Source organism: Homarus americanus, unplaced genomic scaffold (assembly GCF_018991925.1).
Source record: "Homarus americanus isolate GMGI-L3 unplaced genomic scaffold, GMGI_Hamer_2.0 scaffold44433, whole genome shotgun sequence".
In the NCBI taxonomy this organism is placed as follows: Eukaryota; Metazoa; Arthropoda; class Malacostraca; order Decapoda; family Nephropidae; genus Homarus; species Homarus americanus.
Window position 1 is genome coordinate 1 of NW_024754350.1, and position 15,000 is coordinate 15,000.

The 15,000-nt window shown below is 41.7% G+C and overlaps 1 protein-coding gene and 1 long non-coding RNA gene across 2 annotated transcripts in view; both read right to left on the minus strand.

Annotated features, from left to right (window-relative positions):
- Window positions 1-3,777: 3,777 nt before the first annotated feature.
- LOC121855775 lies at window positions 3,778-4,562 on the minus strand. The gene is made up of 3 exons (XR_006086846.1): window positions 4,520-4,562; window positions 4,043-4,073; window positions 3,778-3,892 (listed from the first exon to the last, which is right to left on the minus strand). It is a non-coding gene; the product is annotated as an uncharacterized LOC121855775 (long non-coding RNA).
- Window positions 4,563-13,991: 9,429 nt separating this feature from the next.
- The window catches only part of LOC121855776, a 24,146-nt gene continuing 23,137 nt past the window's right edge, over window positions 13,992-15,000 (minus strand). Inside the window, exon 4 of the mRNA XM_042350888.1 lies at window positions 13,992-14,247. Within this exon, the coding sequence (XP_042206822.1) occupies window positions 14,100-14,247 (148 nt within the window). The 3' untranslated portion in view covers window positions 13,992-14,099. The remainder of the gene's footprint in view (window positions 14,248-15,000) is intronic.

The window sequence follows — 15,000 nt, forward strand, 5'->3', positions numbered from 1 at the left end:
GGCCCGATGCTTCCATTAACCTCGGCATTAGGTCGTTTTGCTTCTACGCTTGTCCGTGACTCGATGGCTGAATAGGTCGAGGGAGAATTCCTGTGGAAAACACGAATTTAGTCTTTATTTCGACACGAATTTAGACTTTAATTTATTACGAATTTAGTTTTATTTACAACACAAATTTAATCCATCTAACGCGTAGAGAACGAACGCTAACCAGTCCTGTCCGTCTGGTCCTCGACTCCGGTGAGGCTGCTGGGGTACGATCGAGGAGAAGTCTGGTGGTCGACACCTGTAGGTACAGGTGTAGGTTAGGTGTGGTACAGGTGTAGGTTAGGTGAAGGACTAAGAAGGCTGGACCATCTACATACTATTCAGCCTAACCTAACCTAACCAAACCTAAATTAACATCGATTCTAACCTAATCTAATCCAACCTAGCAAAACTAAATTAATATGATTCTAACTCTATCTAAACCTACCCTATCCAAACCTAAAATAATCGATTGTAACCTAACCATTTAATTGGGACACCACTAGACAGAATCAAAGTCAATCAGTTCACAAGACTAAGTGCTTCATCAGAGACACTGCAAGACTAAGTGCTTCATCAGAGACACTCACAAGACTAAGTACATCATCATTAGACACTACAAGACATCATCAGAGACACTCACCCATCCTTGACAAGTGCCACATAGCCTGAAGCATAGGGGGATACAGGGTCACTTGAGACTGTTATCCATCAGCTTAACATACTTCCATCCTGGGACAAGAACACAATGGTTAGGTTAGGTTCAGCTAGTTAGGCCGGTTAGATTAGGTTAGAGTAAAAGAAATAAAAATAATAAGACTATATTAATGCACATCAAGAAAAAATGCGGAAAGCCTGCGTTATAAAGTGAGACAGATTGTATGAGTATGGAAACACAGAAGGCAGAGCATTCAACAGTGTGAGTACAGAAGGATGTACTATAATGGGTTATTATAGTGGTGCACCCGGTAAAGTACCTGTAAAAGAGAGAGAGTGAAGCAACATTGTGGTGAAGAGAAGAGAGATTATCAACTAAAGGAGGAGAGTTAATAAGGTTAGCAATTTGATTAGTTTTAGTTAGGTTAGGTTAGATTAGGTGAGGTTCAGCTAGGTTGAATCTGTAACAACACAACGCACTTTCGAATGGGTGTTAATCCTGCCGTAGCTGCAGTTTAGAGCCAATGGGGACAGCCTGGTCGACGGGGGTGTGACTGTGTGGGAGGCAGAGCGGGCAGCTACCTCCCTAAACAGCGCCACTTCATACTCCAGTCTACCAGGTGTCTCCTCCACCACCCTGACACTCTGCCAGTTGGCCGGTCTAAAGGAGGAATGATCATGACTGGTTTATAGTTCTTAAAACAGTTAAAATATTTACAAAAGTTTTAAATATTTACAGAAAGTTTTCAATTGTGGTTAAAGTTCTAAAAATGGCTTTTATAAACTAAGTACAGTGGGTATATGCTATAACGAACGGATCCTACTACTTAATATTCCTATAACTAACGGTTTTACCTATAAAATTGAGAATGCTATAACGAACGAAACTCCTACAATCTAAATATTATTTAATTTTTTTCTAATTTATTGTTTTTTATTACAAATATTAATGATATTCTTTATTTCAGGGATTTAGATGCATATTTATGCACTTTTACAATTTTATATTATATTTTCAGTGTTAAGTGGTTGTATTTGGGGGCCTGGAGCGGATTAATCCTATAACTTAATCCATCGCTATAACGTAAGGTTCTAGAACCAATTAGATTCAGTTATAGCATACCCCACCTAATTATGTTCACTTATTTACAAAACACTATATAAATCTGTAATCTGGAGTTAAATATGTACAAAACACTATATATCTTTACAAAAACACTATATAAATCTGTAATCTGAGTTAAATATGTACAAAAACACTATATCTACAAAAACACTATATAAATCGTAATCTATTAAATATGGACAAAACACTATATATCTTTACAAAAACACTATATAAATCTGTAATCTGAGTTAAATATGTACAAAACACTATATATCTGTACAAAAACACTATATAAATCTGTAATCCGAGTTAATCTGAACTATTCCAAACCAAGAGACACCAAACCCCAACTTACAGCGAGCCAGCAAAGCCAGCGGCCCTGTTTTCAATGACCGTGGGGAGACAGGCTTACACATTATGATGACTTCTTGATCTGTGGCCAACACTACTCCTTCCAGCTGAGGGAACCAAACACACAACGTAACATACCCCTGTAGAGATGAGGTTAGATTAGGTTGGGTTAGGTTAGTATCTGACCTAACCTGATTTGAGTGTAAGTAATCTAATCTAACCACACACATTATGTCATGTACCCCGTCTAGATTAGGATAGTGGTGGACCTGACCTGACCTGACTTGATCTAACCTATCTTAGTCTAGTCTATCTAAACCTAACCTAATTCATGTTAAACACACATATACACAGTCAAAACATCTGTTAACATCTAAGTAAAATACACCTACACATCTATGTATACTGTATGTATGGTACCATGTATACTTAAACTGTATTATGTATACAGTATATGTATAGTTATGGATCAAGTTAATACCTATTGGCCTTTTAAATGAACAGTCTCAGATAAGAGTTCAGTACCCTGCTTACTCATGACAACTGGGTCTCGTGTTTGGAGAGGCTGCCAAACATACAAACCAAACACGCGATAAACAAACAGAGTGGAAGGTGTTTGTTTCCCCCACTAGAGTTCAACAGCCGGGCAAGTTACGATAATAGTTCTGAGGTTAAATTTGTAATATTTCACGAGGGTAAATTGAGTTATTTGATGATTAGACTATTTAGTTTATTTCACCTGAAGATTAATCACTCTGATGTTAACCTAACCTAAGCAACTTAATCTAGTCTATTGGTAACCTAATATAATCTAATATGTGTGTGTGTGTGTGTGTAAGTGCATGTGTGTGTGTGTGTGCGTTTAAGTGCATGTGTGTGTGTGTGTGCTGTTTAAGTGCATGTGTGTGTGTGTGTGCGTTTAAGTGCATGTGTGTGTGTGTGTGTGTGAGGTACAGACATACTCACATCTTCCTCACAACACCACACATGGTCAGATCCGTCACCAACAAGTTATACCGAGGCCAGGCGGTCCGCATGTCCTGTAGTATCTGGCACTTCCGTCACTGTCCGCTGAGCCAGGACATACAGTACATAGTAGGTAGTCAGACATGTCCACACATAGCCAGGGAGACATAGATCAACCAGATGTCCAAACGTGTTCAGGGACATCCAAGTCGACCATACGTGTCCAAAAACAACAGCGAAAAACATGGGAAAAAAAATTAGTTAACACAAACTTAACATAAATAACATATTAAGCAAAAATTACCTTTGTTATTTTACTATGTTATTTATAGATGGAAGTGGTTTATATATTAATAAGATATAAGCACAAAAATAACTCATTATATTGGGATTATGTGAAGATTAGTCACCCCACCAATTGGTTTATTTCACCTGATGGTTAAATTAGGTTAGGTTGGGTTAGGTTAGGTTGGGGTTTGCTAGATTAGCATTAAGTTAGGTTCAAGTTATAGATCAAATTTAATTAGGTTAAATAAGCTAGAGGTTAATTTTTTATGTGATTAAGACCCTACTAGAACTAAGATCTACTAGAGGAACGGGTCTAAGACTCGACCTTGACCCACCTGAACGATCGGCCCGCTTGTCATCCAAGAGTGGATGACTTTAAATCCAACTGGCTTCTTTAGTCTGGCAGATAATCTCTGTAAGTTGCTTCCACCATTACTACCACCATCACCAGCTGTTGTGTGTGCATCACCACCAAAGTCACAGCTGATTTCGCCACTGTTAAGGAGAAATGAGAATGTGGACCAGGTGGCCTTCTCTCTCTCTCTCTCTCTCTCTCAGATATAATGGCATAGTAAATGTAATTAATCCAAATATAATCATTAAATATTATATTACTTACTTATATACACACACACACACACACACCTTGATAGTCCTGTCCAGTAGTCAGCACCATCTGTGGGGAGAAACATGAACTTAGGGTTAGGTTATGGTCAGGTCAGGTCAGGTTAAGTTAGGTTAGGTAATGTCAGGTCGAGTTGTTAGGTTAGGTTTGTAAGTTACTTGTATGAATAAGTCACAAGTCTGTTAAGTAACTTTATTACTTATATGAGCAGTAACTGATTCTTCAACTTATTAACATTTATAAAATTCCATATTTAATACTTTAACAACAGAAATTATTCACACACACTTATTGCCAATGACCTATTGTACTTAAATCACACTTATGTTAACTAAGCACACTTATTTACTTAATAATACTTTATCCTCTGACCAAAACACTTGAGCCACACTTACCCTCACACTTATAACCAGACACTACCACACACTTGTTGGAAAACACTTAAAACATACTTTTATATATTAACACCACCCAAAACACTTAAAACACACACTTACCATCACACTTAGAGTAATAAACACCACACACTTGGTCATCCTTTTCCTTCAAGACACTTACGACGCATGTAAACTACTTATAACAATCCTCTTAAGTGCCTCAAGGACCACAAGTGTTTGAAATCTGGTAATAAATGAAATGATAATGGTGATCTGGTGTGTGGGGGGTGGCAGTGAATGGGTGGGTGATGGTGGTGAATGGGGGTGATGGTAGTGAATGGGGGTGGGTGGCAGTAACCTAAAGGGCGTTTCCTTTAACACAAACTAACCACAGCACGTTATGGGTGGGTGGGCGGTGCAACTCACCAAGCATATACGGTAAGGCAGTAGGGCGCACCTACAAGGGCGGATATTGCTCTATATACCACAAGACATCCGACACTAACCTAGATACTGCAATGTGACTTCCAATGACTAATGTTGCAAGGCAGAATCCATTGAACTTAATATTGCAAGTTGTTATAGACTGAACTTAATGTTGCAAAGGTACCATTACATTTATAGATATTGCAAAGGTACCATTACATTGGGCTATATGTTGCAAAGACAGCATTACATTGAGCTAGATATTACAAAGGTACCAATACAATGAACTATACTGTATATTGCAAAGGTACCATTACATTTAACTAGACATTGCAAAGGTACCATTACATTGAACTAGACATTGCAAAGGTACCATTACATTGAACTAGACATTGCAAAGGTACCATTACATTGAACTAGATATTGCAAAGATAGCATAACACTGAACTAGATATTGCAAAGATAGCATTACATTGAACTAGATATTGCAAAGATACCATTACATTGAACTAGATATTGCAAAGATACCATTACATTGAACTAGATATTGCAAAGGTAATATTTCAATCATTTCAACCCAAATATTACAGTTTTTACCATTACAAAATTACTGTAGCCATTTCAGAGATTTATTTGAGTTTACTGAGTCACACTGATAATTGCATACAAGATCAATTTTATGCAGTTTTTTCACTATATAGGAATATCTGTCTGTCTATCTGCAAGAAATATGGAAAACGGTACAAATTGTTTACTTTAATAATAATAATAATAATATACTGTAATGATGATGATGATGATTATGATGAAACACTTTTTCTCAATAAACTTTCAATTATTTGTTACATTAAAGTTAAAAACAGACACACACACAGTACCACACACCACCACTCTGTCTACTGATCACTGAGTTAACACCAAACTCTAGTCACACTTTATGACTCTCTCTCTCTCTCTCTCTCTCTCTCTCTCACCTGGGTTGGTAGATATGCCACCAGTCTGTTCTAATAGACCCCAGTTCTAATGGGGCCCTAGTTCTAATAGGCCCTAGTTCTAATAGGCCCCGTTCCAACAGACCCCAGTTCTATAGACCCCTGTCCCACAGGCCCTTAGTTCTACAGGCCTGAGTTCTAATAGACCCCAGTTCTAATGGGACCCCAGTCCCACTAGGACCCCAGTTCTAATAGACCCCAGTTCTAATAGGCCCCAGTTCTAATAGACCCCAGTCCTAATAGACCAGTTCTACTAGACCCCAGTTCACAGGCCCCAGTTCTACAGGACCCAGTTCTAATAGACCCCAGTCCCAATAGGCCCTAGTTCTAATAGAACCCAGTTCTAATAGACCCAGTTCTAAATAGACCCTAGTCCCACAGACCCCAGTTCTAATAGACCCCAGTCCTATTAGGCCCTAGTTCTAATAGACCCCAGTTCTAATAGACCCCAGTTCTACAGACCCCAGTCCTAATAGACCCCAGTTCTAATAGACCCCAGTTCCTAACAGACCCCAGTCCCAATAGGGCCCTAGTTCTAATAGACCAGTTCACAGACCCCAGTCCTAATGGACCCCAGTTCCTCACAGACCCCAGTTCTAATAGACCCTTGTAGTTCTAATAGACCCCAGTCCTAATAGGCCCTAGTTCTAATAGACCCCAGTTCTAATAGACCCCAGTTCTAATAGACCCCAGTCCCATTAGGTCCCTAGTTCTAATAGACCCAGTTCTAATAGGACCCCAGTTCTTATAGACCCCAGTTCTAATAGACCCCAGTTCTAATAGACCCCAGTTCTAATAGGGCCCCAGTTCTACTAGACCCCAGTTCTACTAGACCCCAGTTCTAATAGACCCCAGTCCTACTAGACCCCAGTCCCACAACCCCAGTTCTAGAGACCCCAGTTCTATAGACCCCAGTCCCAATAGGCCCCTAGTTCTTGTAGGACCTCAGTTCTAATAGACCCCCAGTCCTAATAGACCCCAGTTCTAATAGACCCCAGTTCTAATAGACCCCAGTTCTAATAGGCCTCAGTTCTAATAGACCCCAGTTCTAATAGACCCGTGTCTCAATAGACCCCAGTCCCACAGACCCCAGTTCTCACAGACCCCAGTCCTACAGACCTGTTCTAATAGACCCCAGTTCTCTAGCAGACCCCAGTTCTAATAGACCCAGTTCTACTAGACCCCAGTTCTAATAGACCCCGGTCCCACTAGACCCCAGTTCTACTAGACCCCAGTTCTAATAGACCCCAGTTCTAATAGACCCCAGTTCTAATAGACCCCAGTTCTAAAGACCCTAGTTCTAATAGACCCCAGTTCTAATAGACCCCAGTTCTAGTACTCCAGTGTTAATAGACCCCAGTTCTAATAGACCCAGTTCTAATAGACCTCCAGTTCTAATAGACCCCAGTTCTAATAGACCCCAGTTCTAATAGACCCCTGTGTTCTAATAGACCCTATGTCCCACTAGACCCCAGTTCTAATAGACCCCAGTTCTAATAGACCCCAGTTCTAATAGACCTGAGTTAGTACAAGTACCACTTAATTTACCAGAGACAGAATCCACCTTAATGGTCGTTAGTGAGGTTAAATTGGCTTTAACCTGTCAAATCCAAGATGACCGATACGCACATACTGCTTTAACCATCATACACACAGTCACACAATACGCACATACTGCTTTAATCATACGCACAGTCACCCAATACACATACTGTTTTAACCATCATACAGTCACAATACGCATACTGCTAACCATCCACACACAGTCTAATACCCATCACCATGCAACCATCATCACACAGTCACCCAATACGCGCAATGCTTTAACCATCATACAGTCACCCAATACGCACATACTGCTTTAACCATCATACACACAGTCACACAACGCATACTGCTTTAACCATCATACGTTGATCATAATACGACATACTGCTTTAACCATCATACACACAGTCACCAATAAACGCACATACTGCTTTAACATCATACACACAGTCACACAATACGCGCACATAATGCTTTAACCATCATACACAGTCACACAATACGCACATACTGCTTTAACCATATATACACACAGTCACACAATACGCACATACTGCTTTAACCATCATACACACAGTCATAATACACACATATTGCTTTAACCATCATACACACAGTCACCTAATACGCACATACTGCTTTAACCATCATACACACACTCACACAATACGCACATACTGGCTTAACCATCATACACACAGTCACACAATACACATACTGCTTTAACCATCATACACACAGTCACACAATACGCACATACTGCTTTAACCATCATACCACAGTCACCTAATACGCACATACTGCTTTTAACCATCATACAGTAGTCACACAATACGCACATACTGCTTTAACCATCATACACACAGTCACACAATACACATACTGTTTTAACCATCTGCCACACAGTCACACAATACCCTTTTAACCTGTTTTAACCATCATACACAGATCACCTAATACGCACATACTGTTTTAACCATCATACACACAGTCACCTAATACGCACATACTGTTTTAACCATCATACACACAGTCACACAATACGCACATACTGCTTTAACCATCTACACACAGTCACACAATACGCACATACTGCTTTAACCATCATACACAGTCACACAATACGCACATACTGCTTTAACCATCATACACACAGTCACACAATACGCAATTGGTTTTGCACATACTGGCTTTAACCATCATACACACAGTCACACAATGCGCACATACTGCTTTAATCATACACACAGTCACTATACGCACATACTGTTTTAACCATCATACACACAGTCACACAATACGCACATGTACTGGCTTTAACCATCATACACACAGTCACCCAATACGCACATAATGCTTTAACCATCATACACACAGTCACAATACGCACATAATGCTTTAACCATCATACACACAGTGCACAATACGCACATAATGCTTTAACCATCATACACACAGTCACTCATACGCACATACTGCTTTAACCATCATACACACAGTCACACAATACGCTCTACTGCTTTAACCATTTACACAGTCACACAATACGCAACACTACTGCTCCTAACTAACCATTAAAATAAATAAATTAAATAAAGTTCCTATTAAATAAACTCATAATAAATGTTTCTAGATAATAAATAAATAATTAACGAAAATAATATTTTATACTATACATAAGTAATGGGTTGTTTTTTTCCTTATTTAACCACTAAAACGGATTATTTAACCTAAAGTCATGACATAAATTAAAGATTACATCAAATTACATCATTAAATACGTCGCTGGTGGTTAAATAAGACTAATATTAAATCAACAAAATTATAAAATACTCACCAAGAAGCCATTGGAATAGAGTAATTTTTTCCCCTTACTCGTCTCTCCGTTATGGCGGCGCTTAATTAGGTCCGTCGCCTCCAGAACGTAATAGGCGCCTAGATTGAGCCCCATGCGTAACGACCGCTAATAACCATAGCCATTGAGACTGTTACAGGTAGTAGGGTGGTTTAATAAAGGTCCTCTTCGACTCTGGGGTCTCTCCTTTGAGGCTCTGACGTCACGGATAATTTACTTTTGACCAATAGGAGGCGAAAATAACGTCATTCCTTAAAGAAATAATAATTCAATATTATTACTTATAACTATTTTAAATTACCTTTGAGCCTCTATTAAACTCTATATAATATTATAAGGTATTAATATAAAAATGATAGAACAATATGTGAGGAAGAGAGGCTTTTAGGAAATTATTTGAAATTGTTTTTAATTATCAATTATGAAATCTATAAAACTGATCAATTTATTCCAATTTGTAATACTTTTAAGATATATAAAAGTTAATTTCTAGACTAATTTCGTGGAAAATACTTCATTAAATACAAAAAAATAGAATTATTATACAGAATAACAATAATAAACTACATAAAATGAATAAATATACCGAACATAACGATTTTAAGATTGATTTTTAATGAACAAATAACAATAATAATACCTAAAAGAATACTATTATAAATTAACCATCATGACGTCACAGCCTCAACCCCCCCAGCCACTATTACAAAATCCAAAAATACAATTATTCTTTCTTGTTACCAATAATAACAGTGTAATGGCTCACGGTCATTAGCACAGGCCATTAAATTACATATCTATTATTACGTTAGGATTTAATGAGTGACTACCTGGCCCTAACACCGCTAACTACCTCCTGTATAATTACTTAACATCAATTAGACGTGTTGGGGACTGATGAGATATGTACGTAATATGTGTGTATGCTATGTGCGTATGTATGTAAAAATGTGTATGAATGTGTGCGTGTGTGTATAAGGTGTGTGTGTGTGCGTGTGTGTGTGTCAGGTATGTACGGTAATTCACATCTGTTAAGTAACTTGAATATATTTTCTAAGTACAGGTTTACTTAAAGACTTCTGAAGTATAAACTACTACTACTATTATTACTACTACAACGACTACTACTACTATCATAACTACGACTACTACTACTACCATTACTACCACCACAACTACCACCTTAACTACCACCACAACTACCACCATTACTACTAGCAATGACAAAAAACAAAACATTAATATATTATACATTTTATTACCACTAGTAAAATATTAATACTATTTATTAATTTATACAACTCAGGTTTAACACTACAGTACATAACGGCAACGTGTGTGTGGGCGTGTCTCTGAAAACACCCTTGGCCCCGCCCATTTTGATAGATCCACCATTTTATTAGCTCGCCCATTTTATTTATAGCTCCGCCCATTTTTTTTTAGCTCCTCCCATTTTTTCATAGCTCCGCCCATTTTTTCTGCTCCTCCCATTCTAACGTAACTCCCCCACTCCGTTAACAATGGGTAACAAATTTGATTGGGTGAGGTGAGATGTGTCAATCAAGTGATTTGATTGGCTGTTGATTTAGTGGGCGGGGCCTCAATGGATCCTCAATGGCCTCCAAAAGTGGGATCGGCCTCCAGTGTTCATGGTCGGCCTCCAAAAATTTGGTCGGCCTCCAAGTGTTATGGTCGGCCCTCAAGTGTTCATGGTCGGCCTCAAGTATTCATGGTCGGCCCTACAGAGTTACTGGTCGGCCTCCAAGGTACGGTCGGCCTCCAGAGATAGTGGTCGGCCTCAAGGGCTGGTCGGCCTCCAAATGTTCATGGTCGGCCTCCAAGTGTTCATGGTCGGCCTCCAAATGTTCATGGTCGGCCTCCAAGTGTTCATGGTCGGCCTCCAAATGTTCATGGTCGGCCTCCAAGAGATAGAGGTCGGCCTCCAACAACCTCAAAATATAACAAAACAAGAACTTAAATTACTATCCCTCAACCATAAAGTGTATAAGGCACTTAAATAACTCAAGACACTTGCATGATTCCTAAGGCACTTAAATAACCCTTAAGACACTTGTGATTCCTAAGGCACTTAAATAACCCTTAAGACACTTACATGATTCCTAAGGCACTTAAATAACCCTTAAGACACTTACGTGATTCCTAAGGCACTTAAATAACTCTTAAGACACTTACATATACATTAAGTCACTTATATGCTACTTAAACAAAACATCAACATCGCTGAAGTTACTTAAATAAACCCTACAAACAACAGTTAAGTAAGACACTTATATTGAGGCACTTATTTAAAGCACTTTGGGGGGCCTCACTTATATGAAGCACTTACAAAAAGGCACTTATTTAAAGCACTTTGAGGGGGCCTCACTTATATGAAGCACTTACAAAAAGGCACTTATTTGAGGCACTTATAACTCAACACTTATAAGTATCACCTTAAGTATTTCCAGAGTGAACTGTAGTAAACTTATTGTCAACACACTTGTTTATATCACATAAGTTAAGCTCTCTGGTGGCCCCATAAGTTAAGCTCTCTGAGTGGCCCAATAAGTTAAGCTCTCTGAGTGGCCCAATAAGTTAAGCTCTCTGAGTGGCCCACCCAGGAAGTAAACAAACTCTTTATCAACCTGTGTCCCAGCAGAGCCTAATATGTAAACATAGGCCTTATAGACGTGAAGCCTGTGGCCGTGAGCCTTATAGGGCCGTGAGCCTTGTCGTGAGCCTTGTAGCCGTGAGCCGTGAGCCTTGTAGCCGTGAGCCTTGGAGCCGTGAGCCTTGTAGCCGTGAGCCTTGTAGCCGTGAGCCCTTGTAGCCGTGAGCCTTATAGCCGTGAGCCTTGTAGCCGTGAGCCGTGAGCCTTGTAGCGTGAGCCTTGGCCGTGAGCCTTGTAGCCGTGAGCCTTATAGCCGTGAGACCTTTGTAGCCTTAGACCTTATAGACGTGAGCCTTGGCCGTGAGCCTTATAGCTGTGAGCCTTATAGCCGTGAGCCTTGTAGCCGTGAGCCTTATAGCCGTGAGACCTTGTAGCTGTGAGCCCCTTATAGCCGTGAGCCCTTATAGCCGTGGAGCCTTGTAGCCGTGAGGAGCCTTGTGTGAGCCTTAGCCGTGAGCCTTGTAGCCGTGAGCCTTGTAGCCGCCAGTAGCCGTGAGCCTTAGCTGTGAGCCTTATAGCTGTGAGCTTTATAGACGTGAGCCTTGTAGCCGTGAGCCTTGTAGCCGTGAGCCTTGTAGCGTGAGCCTTGTAGCCTTGTAGCCGTGAGCCTTGTAGCCTTGGTAGCCTTGTGGCCGTGAGCCTTATAGACGTGAGCCTTGTAGCCGTGAGCCTTATGTGTAGCTGTGAGCCTTGTAGCCGTGAGCCTTATAGCTGTGAGCCTTGTAGCCCTTTTGAAGCCGTGAGTCTTGTAGCCGTGAGCCTTGTAGGCGTGAGCCTTGTAGCCGTGAGCCTTGTGTGCATGTAGCCTTATAGCCGTGAGTCCCTTATAGACGTGAGCCTTGTGGCCTGAGAACCTTGTAGCCTTGTAGCCGTGAGCCTTAATGCATCAAGAGCCTTATGTACTTGTAGCCGTGAGCCTTGTAGCCGTGAGCGCCTTGTAGCCGTGAGCCTTGTAGCACGTGAGCGCCTTTTGGCAACGTGAGCCTTGTAGAGCCGTGAGACCTTGTAGCCGTGAGCCTTGTAGCCGTGAGCCTTGTAGCCGTGAGCCTTGTAGCCGTGAGCCATGCTTAGCCGTGAGCCTTGTAGCCGTGAGCCTCATCTACAAGGTGAGTTTCAGTAGTCAGTCTTTAGGTAACGCTGAGTCACTCTTTCCCCTGACGTAGATCCTCGCATGCCTTGGTCCCCTAAGACTCTGTCAGTAATGAGATTTTGTTCCTCTTCCTGGCGTTTTGAACTTCCTTGTGAACACCTCGTGGAAGGCCGTGGCCACCTGGAGGACGTGTTCTGGCGGCCACCCTCGCTGAAGTAGCACTCCAGGTCCTTGGCCAGTATCTCACACCTGTGTGGAGGAGGTGGTAATAGAGAGAGAGAGAGAGAATGAGAGAGAGAGAGAGAGAGAGCCACTTGTTCATATTCCCTCCCTGATGGTGGTGTTGTTAGACCATTATAATGACCCCCTACACAACTATGACCCTTAAGGATCCACTAAGTAGTTTACTCTAAGTCTAAATTCGCTCCTAATGGATTATGTCATTTTTATAGCATTTTATTGGCCCCAGGCTTGTTGGCCCGTGTCTTAATTATGGTGTTCGGGTCTCTCTCTCTCTCTCTTTTTTTTTCTCTTCCATTAAAGAAACATTGTCAACACAAACACCAAGGCTTTGGGAGGAAGGAGGGAGGGAAGGAGGAAGGAGGGAGGAAGGAGGAGGGAAGGAGGTATTTGAGTGGCTAGTGACGTCACGTGATGGAGATGCTTAAAATAGTTGACTCTTTCTCCCTCTCTCCTTCCTCCTCCTCCTCCCTCTCCCTCCCTCCACTACCCCTCCCTCCCCTCCCTCCCTACCCCTCCCTCCCCTCCTCCTACCCCCTCCCTCCTCCCTCCCTCCACTACCTCCTCCACTGAGGTAGTCATCGAATAAGGAGTATGAATTAGTAAAATACTACCTGACATCACCTGACACTAGAGACATCACCTGACACTAGATACATCACCTGACATCACGTGTTTTGTGTGATAACGTTTTCTCTGTAAGGTCACCACAGGTCAGGTCAGGTCAGGTATTGATGCTCACCTTCGTCAGTAGACACCTGCCTCCAGGTGGACCATGTCAGCTTTATTAGCCAAGAGAACCATGGGTGGGCCGAGGCTGGGTGATACATCCCCACCCACGGTCATGGGCGGCGTGGGCGTGAGGGTGGCCGCCCCTCCTAGTCCTCCTCGCCCACTGGCCTTCCTCTCGCTGATGTGAGTCGCATTTTCTTGACCCAGTTGAAGCTTTGTCTGTCAGTAATAGAGTACACCAGCAGGAAGCCGTCAGGCCCACCTGATGGTGTCTGACGAAGAGGCTTCACTGTTCTGTCAGGATGAGTGAGTGAGTGTGAGAACATATGATGAACTAACACACACACACACACACACACACACACACACAGACACAGACACACACACACACACACACACACACACACGACAGCAGACACACACACACACACACACACACACACACACACACACACACACACACACACACACACACACACACACACACACACACACCACACAGAGGCACACACACACACACACACACACACACACACACACACACACACACAAACACAGGCACACACACACACACACACACACACACACACACACACACACACACAACAGAGGCACACACACACACACACACACACACACACACACACACACACACACACACACACACACACACACACACCCAGGATAGAGTGCCAGAGGTCATTAGGTCAGCCTCACCTGACCTTGGCACCTCATCTGTGCTAATGATCCTCACACTACACACACCTGCACCTGGTAAGACTATATATATACCAACACACACACACACACACACACACACACACACACACACACACACACACACACACACACACCCAGGATAGAGTGCCAGAGGTCATTGGGTCAGCCTCCTGACCTTGGCACCTCATCTGTGCTGATGATCCCTCACACTACACACCACCTGGTAAAGACAATCTATATTCACACACACACACACACACACACACACACACACACACACACACACACACACACACACACACACACACACACACCCAGGATAGAGTG